Below are 23265 nucleotides of genomic sequence, written 5' to 3' on the forward strand. Positions count from 1 at the left end.
AAATTTGATTTATACACTTTCGGCTCGCGGATAATTGGATGGAAGTCGCCGCTCTGTCTCCGGGAGTTGATAATTGGCTAGCTAAAGTCGGGTTCCCACCCAAAATCGTTGTGGGAGTTTGGGCCCAACTCCAGTTACAGTTTCAGGTTTGCGTCTGTCTTCGCCCGGTTCCAGGTGTTAATTGTCAGTCCCCCCAGGGGCATTGGCATTGCCCATAAAAAGCTACTGCTACGGCCTAGATCCGGAATCGGAGAACAGAATGCACTGGACTGAACTTATAAACATAATTAAGTTGGAATCGTAAAAAACGGCAGCATAGCTTCGGGCCAAAATGCGTGCAGCAGCAGCGGCAGCCGAAGCAGAAGCAGAAGCCGGCCCGACTCCCCAGCAACTCCATTAACAAGTCGTGGTCCGATCCGATCCGATCCGAGACAGATTCCGGACCCGGCGGCAATAAGGCACGGCGTGCGACCAATCAGCGGCCGGCTAAAGAGCGCCGCTCGAAGAGCACAGAACCGGTCTGTTCCCCCCGAAGAGAGAGCAGCTATCCGCGCGAGAGCTCGGTCCGGGATCGCGGCCACCACTTTTGTGCCCAGCGGCAATCAGTCGTTAGTCGAAGCCTGAAGCGTACGCAGCACCCAGCGGAAGTCGCAGTCGAAAGTCGCACCCGCAGTCACCGTAGCAGTAGCAATCGCAGTCACAGTTTCCGGGGCTCTCTTAAGCCACCACCACCACGATTTTTGTCGGCCGTCTCTCGCGTGACTTGCTCCGCCCCGTGGATGCTGCTCGAGGGCTGGAAGTGCCGCAGGATTCGGTGTTCGGCGTTCGTTCAGTCGTGAGCCGTGCTTCGAGCGGTGATGAGTACACAATTCCCAGCCACGGTACGAGTGTGACCTCTTCCTCCTCCCCAAACTGGATTATAGTGCCTAGTGCCCAGTGCCTCCTCCTCCTGCCCCCACTTAAAAGCGAATTGTGAAAGTGTTAAATGTTAATCGTTTGCTGATTACAACAAATGATCAAGTTGATGGAGAAAGAGTACACAGCCCAACACAGCAAATGAAAAGATCAACAATCAGCCGACATTGTGTGCTTAATTTCCTCGGCCAGATCGTGTGAGCGAAGAAAAACGGAAATACCTTTCAATTAAATACTCGTACAATGCTCGTAAATAAATACATCGACATACAATGCCTTCAAAGAAAAATTGTGTTTAATCCAAGTGGAAAAGTAAAAGTGCAAACAATGTGAATATGCGAATATACACGTATATATGTATGTACATGTATGATCCCCCGAAGAATCAGCAGAGAGTGACTGTGCCTCCATTGATAACACACACAAATCAAAAGCTACGAAGTGGAATTGAAACATTCGGAGTGAAAGAACGTGGAGAAAGGGAGAGCGAGAACAGCCAACTAGCCCATAATGCACGATGATAATAAAAAATAATAATAATAAGCAGGGCACTGCAAGAAAATGTTAGAATAGTAAAAGAGATAAAGATATATTTAAATACAAAGCTATATTACTATAGTCTTTCGTCAGTGAATAATATTCAGAATATTAAAAATAATAGTAACATCATTTTTCATAAGACTTTCTTAAAGGTTTTTTTAAGAGTCAAAAAGTGAATTTTACCTTCAAAGTAAATATTTGTCAGTTAGTATAAATTCAAGGAATTTAATAAATGAAGAAATTATAAATGTTATATATTTTCTGATATATTTTGAAATATTTAATAGAAAAGTATGAACTTTTAAGGGGAATAGGAGAAGCCTAGAAATTAACAAAATGTATTCCAGACTCTTAAATAAATAAATGATAAATATATCAAATAATAATAATACAAAATGAATAAAATATTTTGAGTCTAACGACTAGTTTAAAAATAAATTTGAATTTGTTTGTTGATTTTTGTTCAGTGCCCGAAGAGAGAGAACGGAGATAGTATAATGAAATCAGTAAGGGAACGTGGATTAATGGTTTCGAATGGAAAAAGCACTAGAAATGCGCCATGCTCTGCCACACACATCCATCCAATCGTTTGGCCATAAGTTTGGTAGCATAAACCCGGCATTATCATGGTCCACAGCTCATTCAGATCATTTTACTCAAGAGTTCTCCTGCTCATACAATTAACTGATAAATCTGAGCTTAGCAAGTCTAGGGAAATAGCACAGAGATGATAGGGCATCACGCAGTTCGAGGTCTCTCCCGGGAATAAATATGTAATTTTGCAAATTGCAAAAAGAGCGCAGCACATCTCCCTTTTGGGGGTGAAAGCTTCAGGGGGGAAGCCAGGCCGCAGTGGCCGGCCGCAGCAGCCACTTCCGGTCCATGCCGCATGCAACATCTGAGTCTCGATTCAAAGTCAACGACTTCCGCTCGGCAAGGAGGAGGCATGCTCCAAGCAAATTACTTAATTAAATGGACAATTAACACCCCGGTCGTGGACCGGGGGAATGAGTAATGTTTGCCGGAGTGAAAATATCTGTAAATTAATATGCGCACAAGATGCAAATTGTTTGCTGCGGCCCAAAGACACATGGCTTCGGCTCCATGGCAGAGCTGCCACTGCAACGGCGTTAAATTAACATAAATTGAATTGCATTTGCATTTGCTTTTGCCTTTGCTGCCTCTTCCTTTGCGGTGGGGCAAAGTAAATGCCTCTGCGGTTGCTGCCACTTGTTGCTACTGCGGTTTGCCACTGCGTGTCAATTAGTGTTGATGATGGCACTGGCGAAATAGATGAAATAGATTTCCACAGCCCGGTTTTCAATTCCATTTCGTTCGACAATTGTTACAGCTACAAATCGCCTATCAAGTGGAAGTGTTAAGTGCGAAAAACAAGGCAAAACAAAGCCCCTTATAAGTAATAAATAAATTTTGTGATAACAACATTAACGAAAACAAAACACAGAAACAAAAAACAAATACGAACGGAGGCCGTTACAGAGTGGAGAAAAAATGATAGAGAAACCGGAATACAGCGAGTGCCTTCCCCCGAGAAAAACGAATTAAACAAGGGCCAGAAATCTGCATACATGGGCTAATTAAAGATCGCTGCGAGATCATTTGACCACCGAACCTAGCCCAAAGTGAACCCAAAACAACGACAGAAACCCCAGACAGATCTAGAGGAGATCGCAGAGCACCCACCAGCATCATCGCAACGCCCACAGAATGTACACAATGTTTCGGAAACATTTTCGGCGAAAATCAACGTTGGAATCTGGCGAAGAGACAGCATCCGAAGACAGCCTGAGAATGTCTACAAAGGCGGCGACAAAGAGACAGCGCCTGAGGCCCCGGACTCTCCTCCGGACGCCGTCCCCGCTCGTCGATTGTCGATCATTAAAGTCTGCCTGCAACTTAATTGCTTTAATTTTAATACTGTTAGTCCATAAGGTAAGCGAAAACCAATTTAAGAAAAGGCAAAAAAGCCCCAGATCCAAATACATGCGGGTGTAGTGTCTTCCCACAAAATAAAGAGCAAAAATGTGAGGTAGAAAATATACTCAAGTTGATTCAACCCATGAGAATTGGCGAAGGCTGAGGGCCAACAAACTTCGATGGGGGACGTAAATAATGATGATTTTGGGTTTATTTCTGAGTGATTTATCAACTTTTGCAGCCGGGAGAGTGAAGTTTAATGGGATCTTTTTACGCAGGCTGCGTTTTTTAGGATAGTAAATCAAATATTAGTAGAGTTCTGGGAATCCATTACATATAAAAATATTAATGCAAGCTTCGATTATTTTAACTTGAACTTAAGTTTATATTTGGCTTAATATAAATATATTTAAACTGTTTTTAAGGTTAAGAAGAGAACTTAAGAAATCATAATCATTTTTATTAAATGATAACAAAATGATTAGGGCTTTTTATCTAATTTTAAAAACTGTTTATTTATTTTTTCCTCTCTTGCTGGATTATAGCTTCAAATTTAAAACCTTTAAATAAAAAAATTTTAAGAAGCTATAGACCTATTTTTCATAGATGTCAACCCACTTTATTATATGACTTTAATCATTCATTTCCTTCAGAAGATTAAGGGTCTTAAAGCCAAACCTTTTATTTTTAATTGGACATCAATTTGCTGGTAATTTGATGGCTTTACTTAGTCAAAATATTTTCCAACTCCTAAACATTAAACTGGTATTTAAATAAAGTCGCTTTCGTTTACCAAGTTATTTATAAAAAGCATACGCTCACCCGTACCAGGCTTAATAGGATCTCATCCTCGTAGCCCCCTTGAAAGTGATCCCACATATCTCCAGAAACCATCTCCACGAAATCGTTCCCACATGGCAACGGTAGTCGGGAGTTTTGGGACTTCTTCCAGAGCTAGTTTTCGGGGTGTAGCCCCGTCATAAAGTGTTACACAAAGTGCCTAAACATGTATTGAGATGCCAGAAAAGAGATGGAGATGGGAAGGCTGGGACCTGGGGACCGGGAAGAGATGCCTCGAGCGGCAATTAAACAGGCGGAGAGGTAGCCAACGGTTCAAAAATACATAAAAATTAATCGCTGCGCGGAGCAGTTAGAGGGAGTTCTCGGAGGAGGGGGAACCAAACAACAATTTGATTAATACGCCGGCCAACTCAAGGGGCAGACATTAGAATCCACAGCGAGAGAATCCCAGCAGTTCCAAGACCCCGGTGGAGCCATCAAATTGATTACACACATTTATCTGGCTTGGACCCAGGCCGGACCGGGGTTTGCATTGATTTAGGTTATTCGAGGCGATAAAAGTGGCCGGCAGCCTAAATGGATGCAACTATTTAGTTGTTAATGAAGTAAATAAAAAGTTAAATATTTTGTAGCGTCCGTTGTCGATTTATGGTTCACTTCCAGGGAAATCTCAGCCACCGATCGCACTGCCTCAGTTCACATGGTCTCTCCGCTGAAATTAACCCAGTTGAGGACGTGGAGGATATCTGACATTTATTGATCATAAGCTGCGTATTAAACGGACTGCGAAAAAGGCAAAAGCGGCATTATTACGAAAGGAGCTCCCACGAAGCGGCTTAATTAAAACTTAATTTCACATTAACTCCCTCGGAGGGTCTGTGTGTCGGCTTCGTTAAGTTGGCGCCGCGGCACTAATTTCCTTAAGCATTTCATCGGGTTTATCTAATCGAGGGACAGGCGGGGGATTACGTCAAAGTTTGTATGGAATATTAGCGGATGCAGCGCCAGAGCAGCTGCAGCCAAAGAACCCAAGAGCCGAAGATATGTGATAAATAAATAAGTAAGCAGCCTCGAAAACAGGTTTCCCGATCGAGAATCCCATCCCAAGTCAAACAAAAGGAAATCTCGAGAAAACGCCAAGAGAAACTGGCCGAGAGACCAGCATTTGATTGATCTATGGCAATGGTCGACAATGCATGTGGTTTTGGCTTTAGTTTGTTGGTTTTTCCTCTCAGTTTTTAGTGGATTTTCTAGCAGAAGTCGAAGCAGGTGCAGCACCGTTAGGCCAGAAGGCTAAATTGCAATTTATTTCTAATAAACTTATCAACACTGCCAGCTACCAGAGCCAATGACAATAAATTTGCTGAAATATGAAACCATAAAGCCAGGAGTCGGCGGCTAAGAGTTTTCATTAGCATATTTCCGCGAAGAAGTCGGCAGGAGCTGGAGCTCCTTCTCTCCAGGATAGAACTGGTAATGAACCTTTAAAATACAATGTTGATGGTGCAGACGATGGGGACTTCTTCTGCGGACTCTCTCCAGCTAAGTTATGATAAGCGATTTGGCGGAGAATAGTTAAACTTTATGCGCCATTTATCAGTGGGCCGAACGGCGATCTAATGTGTTATTAATTTTATGGCAAATGCTCCTATCGATAGGCTCTTGATTTGTGGGCACTCCGGAGCACAGATTCCAGATTGCCGGCTCCCGAGCCTGCAGCTCTCCAGCTGGCTCACAAAGGCATTCTAAATTATACGAAAGCCGCTGGATATCTCGTTTGATTAAGTGAGCCGAAACGGTATAGTTAGGAGCGCGCTTTGTGCCCGTGGAAAATATATTTCTCATTATTTTCGTGTTTCATTTGCTGTTAGATTTATCAAGTCCCGGGCGAGCGAGCCAGCTCCTTTCTTTCGGTTTATTTCGGTGTTCCCCCGTGTATCGATCCATCTATTTTTGTGTTTTTAATTAAAACCTCTACCGCAGCCCAATCAGAGCGCCCTAGGTGGCTTATTAGCTTTTACAGCCCGGCGAACGATCAGATCCATAAAGTGTTGAGCATATTATTCGTTGGGAACGGGAATGGGATTGGGAATGGGAATGGGAATGGTACGGGGATCGGGCTTAGGTAGGAGGAATGCGACTTGGTGGGGGAAGATCGCTCTTTTTATTTTGTGGGGAACTTCGTTACGAGCCGTGATTGATTTGATCGATTTGAGATCTGGTCGCTTGTCTGCCAACGAATCGCAATGTACTTTCTGTATCGATAACCCCGTTTCCTCCTCCTTTCCACAGATATCCGCAGCCGGCAACTTCGAGCTGGAAATATTAGAAATCTCAAACACCAACAGCCATCTGCTGAGCGGCTATTGCTGCGGCATGCCATCGGAATTAAGGGCCACCAAGACGATGGGTAAGTTAATGACAGGCTTTAAATATTAACACGATTCGGAAGGCCCTCTCTAGAAGGAAAGTTGGTGCCTATAAAAAGGTCTATAATAAAATAAAGCTACTTTAAAATGGAAAGTGAAAATTATTACGACATATTGTTTACGGGTTTTTTTCAATGATCGAGAAAGTAAAATTCAATAGCTTTATGCAATTTAAGTTTGGCATTATCTCCAGCTTGTAGAAAATATTCTTTTAAACTTTTCTATTTTATTATTTAAGAAGTATATATTCCCCCTCAAAAGCATTATATTTCCCATCTATCCGAACCCTTTAACTTTTCTGTCAATTAAACTCACAACTTTATCTTACACTTTTCTATGGAATTTCTCAGAGTCCGCTTATAACTCTTATCTTCCTCTAAAAGAGACGGTCAAGGTTCTTTTTTCGCTATCAGTTTTTGCACTAATGCTTTGTGTATATGTAATAAACCCGAACAAGTATTATGCAATCTCTCTGGCATGACTACATATGAAATATGAATGATAACCGAAATTCCCTCGCTCTTGCAGGCTGCTCACCATGCACAACAGCATTCCGGCTGTGCCTGAAGGAGTACCAGACCACGGAGCAGGGTGCCAGCATATCCACGGGCTGCTCATTCGGCAACTCCACCACCAAGATACTCGGCGGCTCCAGTTTCGTGCTCAGCGATCCGGGAGTGGGTGCCATTGTGCTGCCCTTTACGTTTCGCTGGACGGTAAGTGCAGTGTTCCCAGAGTTCCCTGACCACCCGAAGCCACATTTTATACCATCATCACCCAAGCACGCTTTTGGCACGAGCTGGCCTTACTTTAGCTCTCATTTTGGTCGTAATATGCGAGTTTCTGGCAAGTCTAGATAGAGCCAGTGACTGGCTCTCGGTTCCGCATGGAGAGCTCAGAGGGCTGAAGCTGAACTCGGCGCGATAAGGTCGAGCCGGCAACAGAAATGTGAATGAGCGCTGAGCTCGTGCCGGATTGATAAGAAAGTATAACGTATATATGGGCATTTCCACAGGCATTTCAAGATATAAGTAGGAAAATTCATTTCTCAATGTAGGAATTTAATTTAAAATTAAAAAAGCTGGGTTTTCGTTTCCTACACAAGGAATGCCATCAAGTGTTGGGTTTTCTCTTGCTCCTCGTCACTTCCTGTGGCCAAAAATTCCAGCGTGGGTTCAACGTTGCCTCATCTTCCAATCTTCCTCAAAATCATCTGGCGTGAAAAAGTCTATAGCACCCAAAAGCGGCTTACTCATGCCGCTGTCTGAGCCCGATCCCGAGCCCTTCTTCGGCGGCGGAGATTCTTCGGGCGGCAGTAGCCCGAAAAAAAGCAATTAAAAATTGTGTTTCATGTTTTATGCTCGTATATTTTCCACCTCCTAAGCGGCTTTCGGTTAATTAAGTGAGCATAATGCGGGCTTATGACTGCCAAACTGGGAGGGAATAAAAAACACATGCGGAGTGACCGAGAAAAAAAGCGAAACACAAAATAAACGTGGCCTGGTCTGCGGTGCTCCTAACTCGATTAAGGTAAAAATGTAACCTGACTGGGTGTAGTCGCAGAATTGAATTAAAGTTTTTCTTATTTGTGTTATTTCTCTCTTATTTTTGTTTTTGTTTTATTTTTTATTCGGTTGTTATGTACGGCTGGTGTTCTGGTTGTCGTTGCCTCTGTTTCGCTGGTGTTCCAACGCTAACTTGGCTAACAATTACACGCCTCGACCAGGTCGGTGTCCAAACTAATACGAGTGCGATTGGTAACAGGGCACACTTGCAAAAAAAAAAATGTATAAGAACAGGAAATTCTAAACTGTTTCTAAAAATATATAAATTAATTACAAACGTTTTATAAAAAATACCTTGAAGGAAGCATGGCTAATCTTCTGTTATCATATTCAGTATTACGATAAAGGAATATCTATAAGTATATATTTCATTTTAAATATTTTTCGAGTGCATTCTCTGTCGACGCTGACGTCGGCATGCGCCTGCGCCGTCGCTTACATTAGGCAGCCATCGAAGACCATCGATGACGACGAGGTGTGGTGGCGGCAGCGGCGGCGGGGGAGCAGCATGCGTCAGAGTCTCGGCTTGGGTTTTGGGTCTCCTTGCTGCCTCCACCCATGCCGGTCCACGGCCCACCATTCCACACCATTCCGTACCTTGCCGTACCCACCACTCCCCCGAATCCGAGTCCGACTCGAGTCGTGGCCTGAAGTGCGGACAACCTGTTTCGTGGGAACATTACCTTGTCGCGCTTGTCGCTCGGCCGATGGCGATGGCGATACGTTACGCTTCGCTTTGGTTTCGCTTTAATCTTTTGCCTTTGCTTGTGCTTTTCCTTTTTTTTTCTTGCTTTTTGCCCAGGCACAAGCAGAGGCACACATGTGATCCAAGACCTGTGACTGTGACTGCAGTTGAAATATTTTATTCTGGATATTTAAATAGTGACTCTCAGGGAATTTAAGGAAAAAAGAAAGGAAAATGGTTAGGGATCTTTATTTTAATGTTTTAAAATAAAATCCTACTAATTATGGTTATTATAGAAACGATATCTGTTAGAATAGACAAGTATTAAAATCTAAGAACGAATTGTTTAAAGTAGTAAAGTAAATATAAAATATCAAAATTCAGAGACTTTTTAAGATATTTTTCTGCAAGTGTTCAGAGCCCGAAAACCCCGACAAATTCTGCATACTGCCTTCGTAATATTTGCCAGCAGACAGTCAGTCAGGTTGCCGAGTTGAGGAACCCTCGAGAAGCCTTTCACAAACTCATGAAAAATCTTCGAAAAATAAGAAACAGCAGACAAAACTTAAGCGAAAGACAAAAATCAAGTAAAAAGAGCTGCTGCGCCGATCTGGTCGCAATTGTCCCACTTTTTATTGAATGACTTCTTCGGCTCCATCCCCGACATCGACTGATTGAGTGAATGGCATGTTGAGACTTATAAACATGACTTAGGAAATACTTAAGGCCTCAAGTACACACACCATACATCATAACCTCAGCGGGCCTTCAGTGTAACTGTCAAACACCAGCCCCATAAAGGCCCTCGTCTCGGAAACATTCCCAAAACTGTGTACAACCGAATTTCACTTGACAATATTTTCCACATCCAAGTTGATGATCTGGAGTGCGCGTGCGCGGCCATTGAGCGATCTCGAGTGGAATTTGCGGAGCCTCTTCTTGGGGCCCGGGAGACCTACCTGTTCCACTTTCCGGCTCGAGACTCCACATGAATGACTGCCCAAATAAAATGTGTGTTTTGTGTGTGCTCCGTGGGCTTTTGATCCATTTAGCTACCTCCACGAAAAGTTATTGTTTTCCAAAAGAGAGACGCTCCTCCTAAGGTAACCGCAACCATTGATGAAGGCGAGGTTCTTGACTCTGTGTGTAAACACACTTCGGTGGCCAATTCACAAACTCGGCAATTGTCTCGCTAAAAGCTACTTGATTTGATTGAAAAAGGTTGTGGGAGAAAATAGACTTGAATAAATTTAGGTTTCCATTATTATTTCCGCAGTATCGTTTCTCTTTAACAATCTAGTTCAGACCTCCCGCCCATTGGCTCGTGTCAGTCTGCCATCTCTCTAGTTTTCATTGAAATCCAAAAGCAAATTCAACGCCATTTTCAATTGATATACTTCCGCTGATTTCAAAGCGAGTCCGGAACAAGGCATATGACAGAAAATTGAATGGAAATTCGAGGCGGTGGATGGGTGGATTTCGCAAAGTATGTCAAGTTGTTGTTGCCATTGCTGGTCGACTGCAATTAGCCAATGTCTGCTTTGGACTGATTTAGTGTCGCGTCGCCAGGGCAATTACAGGGGAATCCCCGCTCCACTCGGCCGCCGCCGCCTCCCACTGCTAAATGAGCATTTCCTGGCATCAAGCGGCGGCGGCGGCATCCAGACAACGTCATCGTTTAATTGCTTTCCAGGCCCAACGAGAAATCTTCTACAAACAGCGAATCTTCAGTTTTGTTTATAGGCTCCATGCAAAAGAGGAGTTTAAATAAGAAATCTGGAAAAATTTTGTTGCAAACCGAAAGCTAAAATACGCTTAAAGGTTTTTTTTACAAATCTAGAGATTTTTTAAAATAAAAATAAATATATAATATATTTTAAATGCCTCTCTGTCAGTTTTAATAAATAAATGATCAAGAATTCTCTGATATTTCGCACAAACTCCTGGCTTAAGTTATAACACCCTTATTGGCCAGGGTAATAAAGACCAAAACAAATCTAAAAACTAAAAGAGACTTGTGTCTGGCCTGTGTTTTGTTTTCGCTTTTTTTTTTGGCCAATTGCAATGCCATGGACTTGGACGTGGACGTAGACGTGAACTCGGACGCGGAGGCGGACATGGACATGGCCAGAGTCTGTTTAGAAAGTCCGCGCTCTTCCTGCGTGAAATTAAAGTGTTTAGCTCTGCCTCGCTTTTGTTTGTTGTCTGATCGCTTTGTTCGTTTGTTGCTTCGATGTTCGTTTGTTTATTTGTTTGTTTGTTTGTTTCTTGGTTTGCTGGTTTGCCTGTCTGCGTTGTCTTCATTTGCATCCATGGCGAGCAGCTTGAGATTAAACTGTCCATTAGCGTCGTCAGAGGCCTGAAAAAAGCACCGAAATCCCGAACTAAATGCCACTTTTCCCTCCTCTTCTCAACGTTCAATTACAGAAGTCGTTTACGCTGATACTGCAGGCGTTGGATATGTACAACACATCCTATCCAGGTAAGTGCGGTGGCAATTGCCGACTGGCGCTCGTTACTAGCCAACCAGCCCCTTGTTGCAAGTTGCAAGTTGCTAGCAGCATGTCGCTCGTTATTGTTTGCCAGAGCCAAGGCATTTGGCTTAATTAGCCAAAGAAGACAAAGAGGTGCTCAGGAGGTACACTTGGGAGAAATTAGAGCTACTAAATGGGTTACAGAAGTCAGTGAAGTAAAAATTTAATAAACAGTACTATTATTTATTATTTTGTTCTTAAATTTACATTTTACATTTACAAATTGATTTAACAAAATAAAAAAATATATATAGATTTATGACGCTATTTCAATCCAAACTTATTCTCCAAGTGTACCCTTAAGCACTCGAAATGGTGCCAAACAACTGACTAAATTCTCCTTCTGCCCACTCTCCCGCTTTTCCACTCACCCCTATGATCCTGGTCCTGATCCATTGGAACGCCAACGTTGATGCCACCAACCACGAATCCCAATCCAACTTCGACTACGTCCGCGACAACATCCACAACAATTGTCATGCCACGCTCGCGTCTCCGACTCCGAATCCCAATCCGACGACTCCAAAATGCAGATGCGGAGAGGTTAATTGAGGAAACATCATACTCGGGCGTGATACTGCCAGCGCCGGAGTGGAAGACGCTGGACCACATCGGCCGCAACGCCCGGATCACCTACCGCGTCCGGGTGCAATGCGCCGTTACCTACTACAACACGACCTGCACGACCTTCTGCCGGCCGCGCGACGATCAGTTCGGTCACTACGCCTGCGGCTCCGAGGGTCAGAAGCTCTGCCTCAACGGCTGGCAGGGCGTCAACTGTGAGGAGGCCATCTGCAAGACCGGCTGCGATCCCGTCCATGGCAAGTGCGATCGACCCGGTGAATGCGAGTAAGTACACCTGGAGAAATATCTCTTTATATGATATAATTAAATATATATTTTATGATTTATTACAACCAAACATTAGTTAATCTTATAAAGACTGATTTCAAACTAAATCAAGAAAGCGAACTAACTTCGGAAAGCCGAAATGGGAATACCCTTGAAGTTCGCCATAGGGTCCTTGGCTTAGATTCAAAAATCGATCATAACTAAGCCAAAAACTGATCAAATTCAATTCGGAAAGCTTTTTTATGTTAGTTTTTAATAGGTTAACAGATCAACATATTAAATTTATAATTTTTAAAAATCAAAATTTTTGGCAATTTTTTAAAATTTTAACGTGTAACCCCTTTTAAAATTTATGAAAAAAAAAGAAAAAAAAGTTGCTTTCCGAAATGGCTAAAAAGACTCCCCTGGTGATGCTGATCATGAATATATATGGTTTATAGAGTCGGAAATAACTCCTTCACTGACTAAACTCAAAAAAGCTGTTAAGAAGACCAGAATTTCACATTTTCTACATTTTAGAAAGCATTATTTTCATAATTTCCTTTCGGTGTATCTCGGGTTACCTGTTTTTCGCCGTTTTGCCATCTTTTTATCCCCAACCTCTGTGTAATTACGACCCCCTGCCACCCCATTTAACGATGTGATTATGACACTTTTTGCATGTGTCCAGCGCGGAGTTTGGGGCCGCGCTTAATGGCTCTGGCCCCAAAGACTAGGGAGTCCATGGAGACCACGGATCACCATTGACAGGCCAAGTCACAGAGAGCCACTCCACTCGCACAGTTATAATGGCCAAGAGTGGTTTTCTGTCTTTTTTTTTTCGTTTGTGATCAGAGGCGGGAAAATGGGTTCTATAGCTCACACATAAGGCGGGTTTTTCTACTACCTCTGGTTTAGTTTTTTTGTTATCATTTTTGTAAGGCTAAATGTGTGAAATTGTTGGCAGAGTTTCTCTCACATGACCATCTTGGGATGCAAATGGGATTTAAGGGAATCATCTAGCTGAATTTATAAGATTTCCCCAATAAATTTAAAGAAGAATACGCTTATTTACTTCAAAAAATTTAATTCCCATCTAGACTCTCTCTATTTAGTCATTCAAATAAAAAGGTTAGTTACTTCTCTATAATATGGAATGCGCCTCCCTTCCCTGATCTAATCACGCTGCTTCCCCAATCAATCGCCGTCGTCCCCGCCGCATTCCTTATTAAATTGTTCGCACTCGGTAACTGCCCATTTGGGAGATAACCCCGGAGAGCTATAAAGTTGTAACCAGCCGTATAATCGGCAATCAAGTGCCAGAGCCAATACGATTCCCGGCCAGCGGAGCAGGCTAATCAAACGCCCGCACGATGGCCAAAAGCTGATCACGGCCAGAAGACCTCCTCCTGGCTCGGTCCTCCTCCTACTCCGCTCCTCTTTCACCAAGCTCCAGCTTCAACTGCTCTGACTTCTCCACCACCACCTTCCTGGATGGGGGGCTTCTCGGTCCGCCCCTTTGGAACGGTCATGCACAGACGCTGGCAACGTGGACTGGCGACTGACTGGCACAGCAAGAGCTTAGCTACACCAAGCAAAAATTGGGGGATGTTAGAGTTGGAGAGATATCTAAAATTAAAAGATAATAAAATAGATGTGGAAGGCAAAGTAAAAGGATAAAAATTAGACTTCTTCATATATTTTTCTTTCGAAAAAAAATCATAAAATTTTACAAATTTAAAGTACTAACAAGCAACCAGAATTTATTGAAGTGCATCCCAACAGAGCACGAAAAAACGTTTGCGCTTCGGTTGTTCCTGTTGCAGCAGTTGCCGCGGCAATAGTTGCTGCAGTTGTTGCTGCCGTTGTTAATGTTGCAGCGTAACACAGAATACGTGAGCCGGCGGCCATGATTGCATTTCTCGACGGCATCATGGGGCTCTCCATCAGCCAGCCCCAGCCTCACAGCACCATTGCCATCTCTCGTCCTGATTCTAAATAGCAATAATTAGCGTGGCCTAGAAAACATCAAAAGTCTGTAGATTTCCGCTCCGTTGCAACAATTATAAGCCAGAAGAAAAATTACTTTTGCTGTTTGCACGTTGCTGTAGCTGGAGTTGGAGCTGGAGTTGGAGCTGAAGCTGAAGCTGGAGTTGGAGCTGTTGGCCACTGATCCGCCGCCAGATAGAGCCTGGACGGGCTGCCGTTTTAATGAAATCATAAATAACCAACGGAGCGAACGACTATCACTTGGAGCTTGTAGAGTTAGCACCTCGCCGGGAGATAACTCGGACCTGGACCTGGACCTGGCTAACTTTGATCCCGCTGCACTCTGGCGTGTTGCGGCGATAAAATCGGCAAGTCTGCAAGCTGCACTGCCACTTTAGCATTTGATGCATCAAGGCCAAAGTTCAGAGTGACCCAATTCGGTGGTTTGGCCATACGATCGATACCCAGAGCCCAGTCAGAGCGTTCCCAGGCCAAATTGAAATGTAAAGAAACGGCAGAAACAGTCGAGATCGATGGATGAATAATGGGAGAATGTTTTCCCAAGATACAGATAACCTTCACGAGGGTTGTGTTATTTTATGCTATATATTTTATTTATTTTTTATATACTTTATTCTGTCTCGAAGTCTTAAGCTTAGCAGTAGCCTTTTCTTTAATGGAAAATATTTTCCCAAGCTGCAAATAACATCTGCTTAAAATTAATTTTAAGTTCAAGTTCGCCTTTCGTTTGGGGTCTTCTATGCTCCATTTTCCATCTTTCCCAAGGCCCACCTGTAGATATGCTCCATTATGTAATCAGTGGTATCGACTCATCTTCTTCTCCAGCCATGTGTTCCCAGGAATCCTTCAACTTTCGATCTAACCCCGGGTCCTCCATGCTTCATTTATCCATTTGCAAAACTCATCACCCCATTCCCTCCATTCCCCCCATTCCAGATGCAGACCCGGCTGGCGAGGTCCCCTGTGCAGCGAGTGCATGGTCTATCCCGGCTGCAAGCATGGATCCTGCAATGGCAGCGCCTGGAAGTGCGTCTGTGACACCAACTGGGGCGGCATACTGTGCGATCAAGGTAGGTGACCCCACGCAATTACGGCTGGGATTGGGAATCGATAATCATAGTTTCGCTCTGGACAGATTTAAATTACTGCGGCACCCATGAACCCTGCAAGCACGGCGGCACCTGCGAGAACACCGCCCCGGACCAGTACCGCTGCACATGCGCCGAGGGCCTCTCGGGCGAGCAGTGCGAGATTGTGGAGCACCCGTGCGCCACGCAGCCCTGCCGCAACGGCGGCACATGCACGCTCAAGGTTAGTCCCTGAAATCCCGCGATTTATGCACCTCTTCGCAGTGCCATAAAATAATTTAATACGCTCGAAGGCCCCACCATCTGGGGTGCATCTAGTTTGCACTTGCAAAATAGTATCTATATAACTTTTTTTTAATTATTTGAAGCTCTGATTGCAATAAATAAATTTACCTTCTGCTGATGTGCTTTATAATTTAAATATTTTAAAATTTTAAATGTAATTTCCCTGACTTCCCTACGCAATTTTTGACGAGTGTACCTGGTCTCTCCTTGCAGCCAATGAACACTACGCGACCGCCCGTGTACCGCATCATGCGCGGCATGGGCTCCCTGGGCAAGCCGATAAGCCGCCGCGAATCAATCCGCAGCCTGGAGCACCTGCGCCTCAAGGAGGACGCGGCGCGGAATGGTAGCAGCATGAGCCTGGGACGAGGGGCAGTGGGCCTGATGCCCCAGCAGCAGCAGCCACTGATGACGCCGCCGGCCGCCGGCTTCACTTGCGGCTGTGCGGCCGGATGGACGGGACCGACATGCGAAATAAGTGAGTTTTTCGATTTAATTTTATTCTGCAGCACGCGATTAGCCACAGCCTGGCCGCAGCTCTTGGCCAGTTATGTTTTGTTGGCCAAGTGCTGAGCTGGGCTCAGTGTGTGTGTGTGCCTGGGTGGTGTGCCTTGGTGTTGCCTCTCGATCATGCAATTGAGCACACACGCATTTGAGTGTAGCGAAATGAAATGAAATGAAATGAAACGTAGCACGCACAGGCTATGGCTGTTATTTTTGATTATTTCGAGGTATGATGGTTGTGGCCACGGTGGTCCAAGCAAATTCGGTTCGCCTTTTCGGCTCGGTTTTGCATTCCAATTGGAGCACGACCGACAGACACATTCACCAGAAACTATTTGCAATAAGCCGTAAGCTAATTGAGTTGCCAATTCCCCAAAAAACGAAACTGAAACTGAGGTTGAGGCTGAAGGATTTGCATTTTTACGAGCAATTAGGGGATCTTTTATATCTTAAATAAATGAGTTTTGTCATTAATATTAATAGTATTCATAGTAATATAAGAAATAGTTTACAAAATAGATGATAAATATTTTAATTCCATTAATATTAAAGCACAAATACAGAAACAGGAACCAAAGCTATTTTTATCATTCTAAAAATATAAATTTTACAGCTTTACAAAAGTGTTAATATTATAATACCTATATTATTACCCAAACTATTTTTAAAATATTGATATTCAGCAATGTGTACGAAGAACTCCTTTAAATTTATAAATTTCACCATCCCCAGCTTAATTTCATTATATTATTTCCCTTGTAGTTTCTCCTTTAAAATTCAATTATAAAGTTTAAAATTAAATTATAAATATTATAAAATACCGTTGCCTTGAAGATTTCCCCTGAAAATAATTGAATCTCCAACAGCTTAATTAAGCCTTAAGTCTCCCTAAAATTTCCTGCAGTCCTGCGATATAATCTGACCCTTATTGACGGCTAATGGGCCAAGCCAAAGGGTCAGAGCTGCATATTTGCGGGGTGCAAATCCTTATCAGCTTCCTTTTTGGCAAAAAGCAAACAAATAAGTTGCGTGCTGCCCGAGAGATGAGGAAACGGGCGACAAGCTTTGAGAAGGAAGCAGAGACTCCTCGCAGATCTCTGGCAAGCGATAAGCCAGGCACGCAGCCTAAAGACTACAGACTGAAGCCACCACAACACAACCACCGATCCGCCAGCTAGGTCAATGACTTGGCCAAGAGCCACCTGCCCGAGCTGCTTGAGAGCTCAGCCAACAGTTAAAGTCAACACATTCACTGGGGGAAATAAAGTTCTTAATCGATATTAAATAAATGGGGAGAAAAGGCTTAGAAAAAACAAATATTGAGTGGTCACTGAACTTAGAGGCAGATTTTCTAAGCTTTGGTTTAAAAATTCACAAACTTTTCTTACATTTTTGGTTTTTATTTTTGGTACTACTTAATTTAGAAATTAAATTAAAAGCAAAACACCCCCCATATTCTCTATAGAATTTTCGCCCAGTGTTTATATTTATCCGCGGATGGCACTTAACAATCTGCTTGAATTTCCTGCTTCTCTCTTCCCCAGACATCGACGAGTGCGCCGGCGGTCCCTGCGAGCATGGTGGCACTTGCGTGGACTTAATCGGGGGCTTTCGCTGCGAGTGTCCGCCGGAGTGGCGCGGCGGCGTCTGCGAGGAGGACTTCAACGAGTGCGAGGCTCCACATACTCCGGGCCTGCCGCCCAACTCCCTGCTGACCACTACGGCCAGTGCTATTATTGGCGGAAATCTGAGCAGCTCCGAGCTCCTGGCGGCGCTGACCCGCGCCGTGGAGTCCTCGGCCTCGGCTATTGGACCCTGCATCAATGCTCGGGAGTGCCGCAACCAGCCGGGCTCCTTTGCCTGCGTCTGCCTGGAGGGCTGGGGCGGACCCACTTGCGCCGAGAACCTGGACGACTGCGTGGGCCAATGCCGCAACGGAGCCAGCTGCATTGACCTGGTCAACGACTACAAGTGTGCCTGTGCCCCCGGCTATACGGGACGCGACTGCGAGACGGACATCGATGAGTGCGCCACCTCGCCCTGCCGCAATGGGGGCGAGTGCCAGGACATGGTGGGCAAGTTCAACTGCATCTGCCCGCTGGGCTACTCGGGATCCCTGTGCGAGGAGGCCAAGAACCACTGCGCCTCGTCGCCCTGCATCCAGGGCAGTTGCCACAACACTCCCGGCAGCTTCTACTGCTATTGCCCGCCTGATCGCGCTGGCAAGCTGTGCGAGCAGCAGCGTCCGCTCTGCTCCCAGCCGCCCTGCAATGGTAAGTTCATACCCCAGACCTCCAAGTAGCCCTGGGAACCGATCTCCAGCCAATGAAGACGTCATTAAGCTCATCAATGGCAGCTTTTTGTCGTCTGAAGGATTCCTATAGCCTACACTGGGAGCCGAAGAGACAGTTTCTTTTTTACTCCAAGAAATAGGTTTAGACTTTAGTTTATAATTGTTTCTCCCAGTGCAATCCTGCAATAATAAGCCTAATCATGTCTCCCCCCAAACAGAGGGCTGCTTCGCGAATGTCACTTTGGCGGCAACCGGGCCAGCGTCCTCAGCCACGACTTCCACTTCGAGTTCCGCCTCCTCCTCCTCCGTGGCCAGCACGATGACAACGCCGAGCGCTTTGCCCTGCAGCGGGCAAGGCAGCTGCGAGACGGGCGACGCGGGCACCTTCTGCAAGTGCCATGTGGGCCACACCGGCACCTTCTGCGAGCACAGTGAGTAGTCCCGACTGCCGACTGCCGGATCCTCCCCTGACCGACTCAGCAAACTCATTAACTTTCCGCAGATCTCAACGAATGCTCGCCGAATCCTTGTCGAAACGGGGGAATTTGCCTTGACGGCGACGGCGACTTTACATGCGAGTGCATGTCGGGCTGGACAGGTGAGTCGGATGACTTGGGTTGGCATGAGATGAGTCCCAACTGAGACGAACTGAGCCGAGCCAAGTAGAGTTAAGTCTGGGGTGCGCTTTAAGCGGCCGCCAAAGTGAACGTCAGAAAAGAGCAATGCAACAAGTGCAGGCAACAGAAAATATAAGAAAGTCGAAGGATCAATACCCTAGTCTTGAAATCCGAAAAAAACTATATTTACCAACTTCTCTTTTCCATTTTGTAAAGGCTAAAGAGTGCTAAGAAAACATCTTATAGAATTTATATACAACATTTTAATACTTTTTTCAAATTCCTTAATACAAATTTCAAACTACGCCAAAGAGTGGCCACAACTCCTTGGCAAGGGCATTCACAAAAACCTGCTGTAAGCTGGCTGACGGGGCGCATTATCAACGCTTGGGGGGCTTTAAATGGGCGCGAGACGGCCAAGAGCCGTGTGTGTTGGCCACGTTAAGAGCAGCGCTACGCTCTCACATGCTGGTACTCGTCGAGCGCACAGAAATAACGATCGGGTCGGTCGCATTTATTTGAACATTGAAAGTCGGCAGTCATTACGGCCTCAAATTGAAGCGAATGCGCGGCTGAGCCACAAAAAACTCACAAGCTCACAGACATAAAAAAGCAGAGAAATATCGGCGAACGTATTTGCCACATGTGGCAGCTTCGAGGGGGGCTAAGCCGAACCTTTTGCCATGATTTATGTTTGTTTTTAATTTGCGATTTGCATATTTCACGCGTTTCGCTTTTTTGTCACAGATTCGGCCGGGGTTTACGTTAGATACAGCTTCAGAGATATATATAAAGGCGATACGGAGATACCACATCGATCTATGTCAGCACACTTTTACTTTTCAATTAGTTCAAGCCGGGCCAGCAGCGGTCACGGCTCCCCTACAAATAATAATATAAAAAAAATCCCACACTCCCAGCTAGTTTGTTGCCTAAGTCTTTCGTTTTTTTGGCAAACAAAATATTACCCTGGCGGTTTTAAACGATTTAAAAGCCAAATATTTGTCTAAAGTGTGGGCTTAACTTGATTTCGGCAATAAATATAATTTTTATGTGTCTTTTCTTTAATTTTTCCCCAGGTAAGCGTTGCTCGGAGCGCGCCACTGGCTGCTATGCCGGCCAGTGCCAGAATGGCGGAACCTGCATGCCTGGGGCCCCGGACAAGGCCTTGCAACCGCACTGCCGCTGTGCTCCCGGCTGGACGGGCCTCTTCTGCGCCGAGGCCATTGACCAGTGCCGCGGGCAGCCGTGCCACAATGGCGGCACCTGTGAGTCGGGCGCCGGCTGGTTTCGCTGCGTGTGCGCCCAGGGATTCTCCGGGCCGGACTGCCGCATCAATGTCAATGAGTGCTCGCCCCAGCCCTGTCAGGGCGGAGCCACCTGCATCGATGGAATTGGAGGTTATAGCTGCATCTGTCCACCAGGACGTCATGGCGTGCGATGCGAGATATGTAAGTGATTAGTATTTATATTAAATATTTATTATTTATCGTAACATTTACCCTTAAATTTCCTAATTACTTATCCTTAAAAACCATTTTAATCCCTTATGTGTAGTGCTCTCCGATCCCAAGTCCGCCTGCCTGAACGTCAGCAACACCATCTCCCCTTACACAGCTCTTAACCAGAGCCAGAACTGGCTGGACATCGCCTTGACCGGCCGAAGGGACGACGACGAGCACTGCAATTCCTGTGTCTGTGAGAATGGCACCTCCAAGTGCACGAATCTCTGGTGCGGACTGCCCAACTGCTACAAGCTGCTGGATCCCCTGTCCAAGTCGTCGAATCTCTCCGGCGGCGGCGTCTGCAAGCAGCACGAGGTGTGTGTCCCGGCGCTAAGCGAGACCTGCCTCTCGCCGCCCTGCAGCCTGCGCGGGGATTGCCGTGCCTTGGAGCCATCACGTCGTGTAGCTCCGCCCAGTCTACCGGCCCAGGCCAGCTGCTGGCCCAACCAGGCGGTGGTCAACGAGAACTGTGCCCGGCTCACCATCCTTTTGGCTCTGGAACGGGTGGGCAGAGGGGCCTCTGTGGAGGGTCTGTGCTCGCTGGTGCGCGTTTTGCTTGCCGCCCAGTTGGTCAAGGAGCCGGGAAGTACCGGGGGGCAGGAGGAACAGCAGGGAATGCTCATGGTGCTGTGCGATCTCAAGACGGGCACCAATGATACCGTTGAACTGACTGTGGTAAGTTTTTTTTTTTGTGAAATTTTTACAAATTTAAGAAGCTTAATTTGGATAATAAATACATTTTTAATTAGTTAATAACTCCTTTAACCTGATAATCTCCTCTCTCATGTTTCAGTCCTCCAGCAGACTGAATGATCCCCAGTTGCCGGTAGCGGTGCGACTCTTGGGCGAGCTGCTCAGCTCCCGGCAGCTGAACGGCATCCAGCGGCGCAAGGAGCTCGAGATGCAGCAGCTCCAGCTGGCGGCTCTCACCTCCATTGTGGAGGTGAAGCTGGAGACGGCCAGTGTGACGGATGGGTCGCGACACAGCCTGCTGATTGGAGTCCTGTGCGGCGTGTTCATTGTCCTGGTGGGCTTCTCAGTGTTCATCAGCCTCTACTGGAAGCAGCGGCTAGCCTATCGCAGCAGCTCGGGCATGAACCTGACGCCCTCCTTGGACGCCCTACGGCACGAGGAGGAGAAATCCAATAACCTGCAGAACGAGGAGAATCTACGCCGCTACACGAATCCTCTGAAAGGCAGCACCAGCTCCTTGAGAGCAGCCACCGGCATGGAGCTGAGTCTGAATCCCTCGCCCGAGTTGGCCGCCTCTGCGGCCAGTGGCTCGGCCCTGCATCGCTCCCAGCCGCTGTTCCCGCCCTGCGACTTCGAGCGGGAACTGGACTCCAGTGCGAGCCTGAAGCAGGCAACGGCGCACAAGCGCAGCTCCCAGATCCTGTTGCACAAGACCCAAAACTCGGATATGCGGAAGAACACGGTGGGCTCGCTGGACAGTCCGCGAAAGGACTTTGGCAAGCGCTCCATCAACTGCAAGTCCCTGCCGCCCACGGCGGGTGACGAGGTGGGCGCCGATGTCCTGGCCACCACTGTGATGGTTTAGCCGTGATCTCACCTACCAATCCAGGCAAGCAATCAATCAATCCAGCAAACAATCAAGCAACCAAGCAGCCGCCCACAGCCACAGCTCAAAGTTCCAATTGCCACAGCACGGGCGCGATTTCCAAGTGCATTAGTAGCGTTATGTTAAAGTATAAATCGGATTTAGATATAGGGGGGCTTCACATGGGGAATAACAGGGTATATAATCCGATATAAAGTTGCTAGAAAATTTCACAGATTTTGGTAATTTGAATTTCCATTTAATCCCTGATCAACCTTTGTTTATGACTTTGTTTTTTCTATTTTATTTTATTTAACCCGTTGCCAAGAAAGTATTTATTTAATTAAATCACAGCCCTTCATAAGCACCTGTGTGGAGTCCCTTCATTTTTGTTTTAATGACTTAAGTTTTAGCTAGTTTAATTCCGAACTCTTCTCTTCGCTAAGCAACATCCTACACAGTGTGATATTTAGTGTAACCCAAACGCGCATTTAACTTCCTCTTAAATACTAAATGAAAACATAAAAAAAAAATACAATAAATAGCAAGCTGTACATAGTTCTCAACCTAGGCGCGCTCTAAACAATTAATAATAAAAATAACAATAAGCTTAAGCTGTAAATACTGTAAATTAGCAGTTACCGTTATTGTATTTTGTCTATAGATAGAATCCTAGGCCTAAGCATTTAGCAACGCACTAGACTTTAAAAGTTGTTTGCAATCTTACGCAATAATCTAGGGCTTACGACCGATCTAAGTAGGTTATATGTAGGTTTAGGTAGCTAAGTTAAAGCACCGGATTTTGTATTGTATTATATATGTACGTACGCGTGTGTGTGTGTTTAGTAATATTTATTTATTATTTTAACTTTGATCTAGCAGCAATAAAGCGAATATCAATAAAGATAGTAAAAGATAAAATAAATGTTTGGTTGTTTTTCTGGGTTAAGGATTTGAGTTTAGGAAAAGTAAGTATGCTTGAGGACATTTTAGAAAAATAAATTAATATGATAAATTTAAAATATTTATTTAACTTTATGGTTATATTCTATTTAAAATAGATTTGATCTCTTCAGAACTTTACCCTCGTTCAAAGGCAGATACATTTTAATAGACTTTAAAAATAGAATTATAAATACATTTAGACTTTATTTTATATTTTTAACA

At 45.1% G+C, this 23265-nt stretch overlaps 1 protein-coding gene and 1 long non-coding RNA gene across 4 annotated transcripts; one reads left to right on the plus strand and one right to left on the minus strand.

The window, feature by feature from the left end:
* The first annotated feature begins 631 nt into the window (after positions 1 to 631).
* Ser (protein serrate) lies at positions 632 to 22920 on the plus strand. 3 transcript variants are annotated; one of them, XM_017181437.3, is made up of 15 exons: positions 632 to 881; positions 2807 to 3408; positions 6487 to 6604; positions 7152 to 7339; positions 11301 to 11355; positions 11941 to 12256; positions 15185 to 15318; positions 15384 to 15559; positions 15835 to 16099; positions 17670 to 18398; positions 18637 to 18849; positions 18921 to 19016; positions 20115 to 20486; positions 20593 to 21215; positions 21334 to 22920. In XM_017181437.3, exons 2-15 carry the CDS (start codon positions 3184 to 3186, stop codon positions 22096 to 22098), a joined length of 4275 nt encoding a protein of 1424 aa, XP_017036926.1. In that variant the 5' UTR covers positions 632 to 881; positions 2807 to 3183; the 3' UTR covers positions 22099 to 22920. The 3 variants fall into 3 exon arrangements, with proteins under 3 accessions (XP_017036926.1, XP_070142990.1, XP_070142991.1); XM_070286889.1 differs by lacking the exons at positions 632 to 881; positions 2807 to 3408; positions 6487 to 6604; ... (1 more) ...; positions 11301 to 11355; positions 11941 to 12256 and adding an exon at positions 14913 to 15049 and having other exon boundaries at positions 21334 to 22913; XM_070286890.1 differs by lacking the exons at positions 632 to 881; positions 2807 to 3408; positions 6487 to 6604; ... (1 more) ...; positions 11301 to 11355; positions 11941 to 12256 and adding an exon at positions 14967 to 15039 and having other exon boundaries at positions 21334 to 22913.
* Positions 8242 to 8851, minus strand: LOC138928817 (uncharacterized). Its single transcript, XR_011445218.1, has 3 exons — positions 8628 to 8851; positions 8483 to 8541; positions 8242 to 8393 (listed from the first exon to the last, which is right to left on the minus strand). It is a non-coding gene; the product is annotated as an uncharacterized lncRNA (long non-coding RNA).
* Positions 22921 to 23265: the final 345 nt, after the last annotated feature.

This window comes from Drosophila kikkawai, chromosome 3R, assembly GCF_030179895.1.
Source record: "Drosophila kikkawai strain 14028-0561.14 chromosome 3R, DkikHiC1v2, whole genome shotgun sequence".
Taxonomy (NCBI): Eukaryota; Metazoa; Arthropoda; class Insecta; order Diptera; family Drosophilidae; genus Drosophila; species Drosophila kikkawai.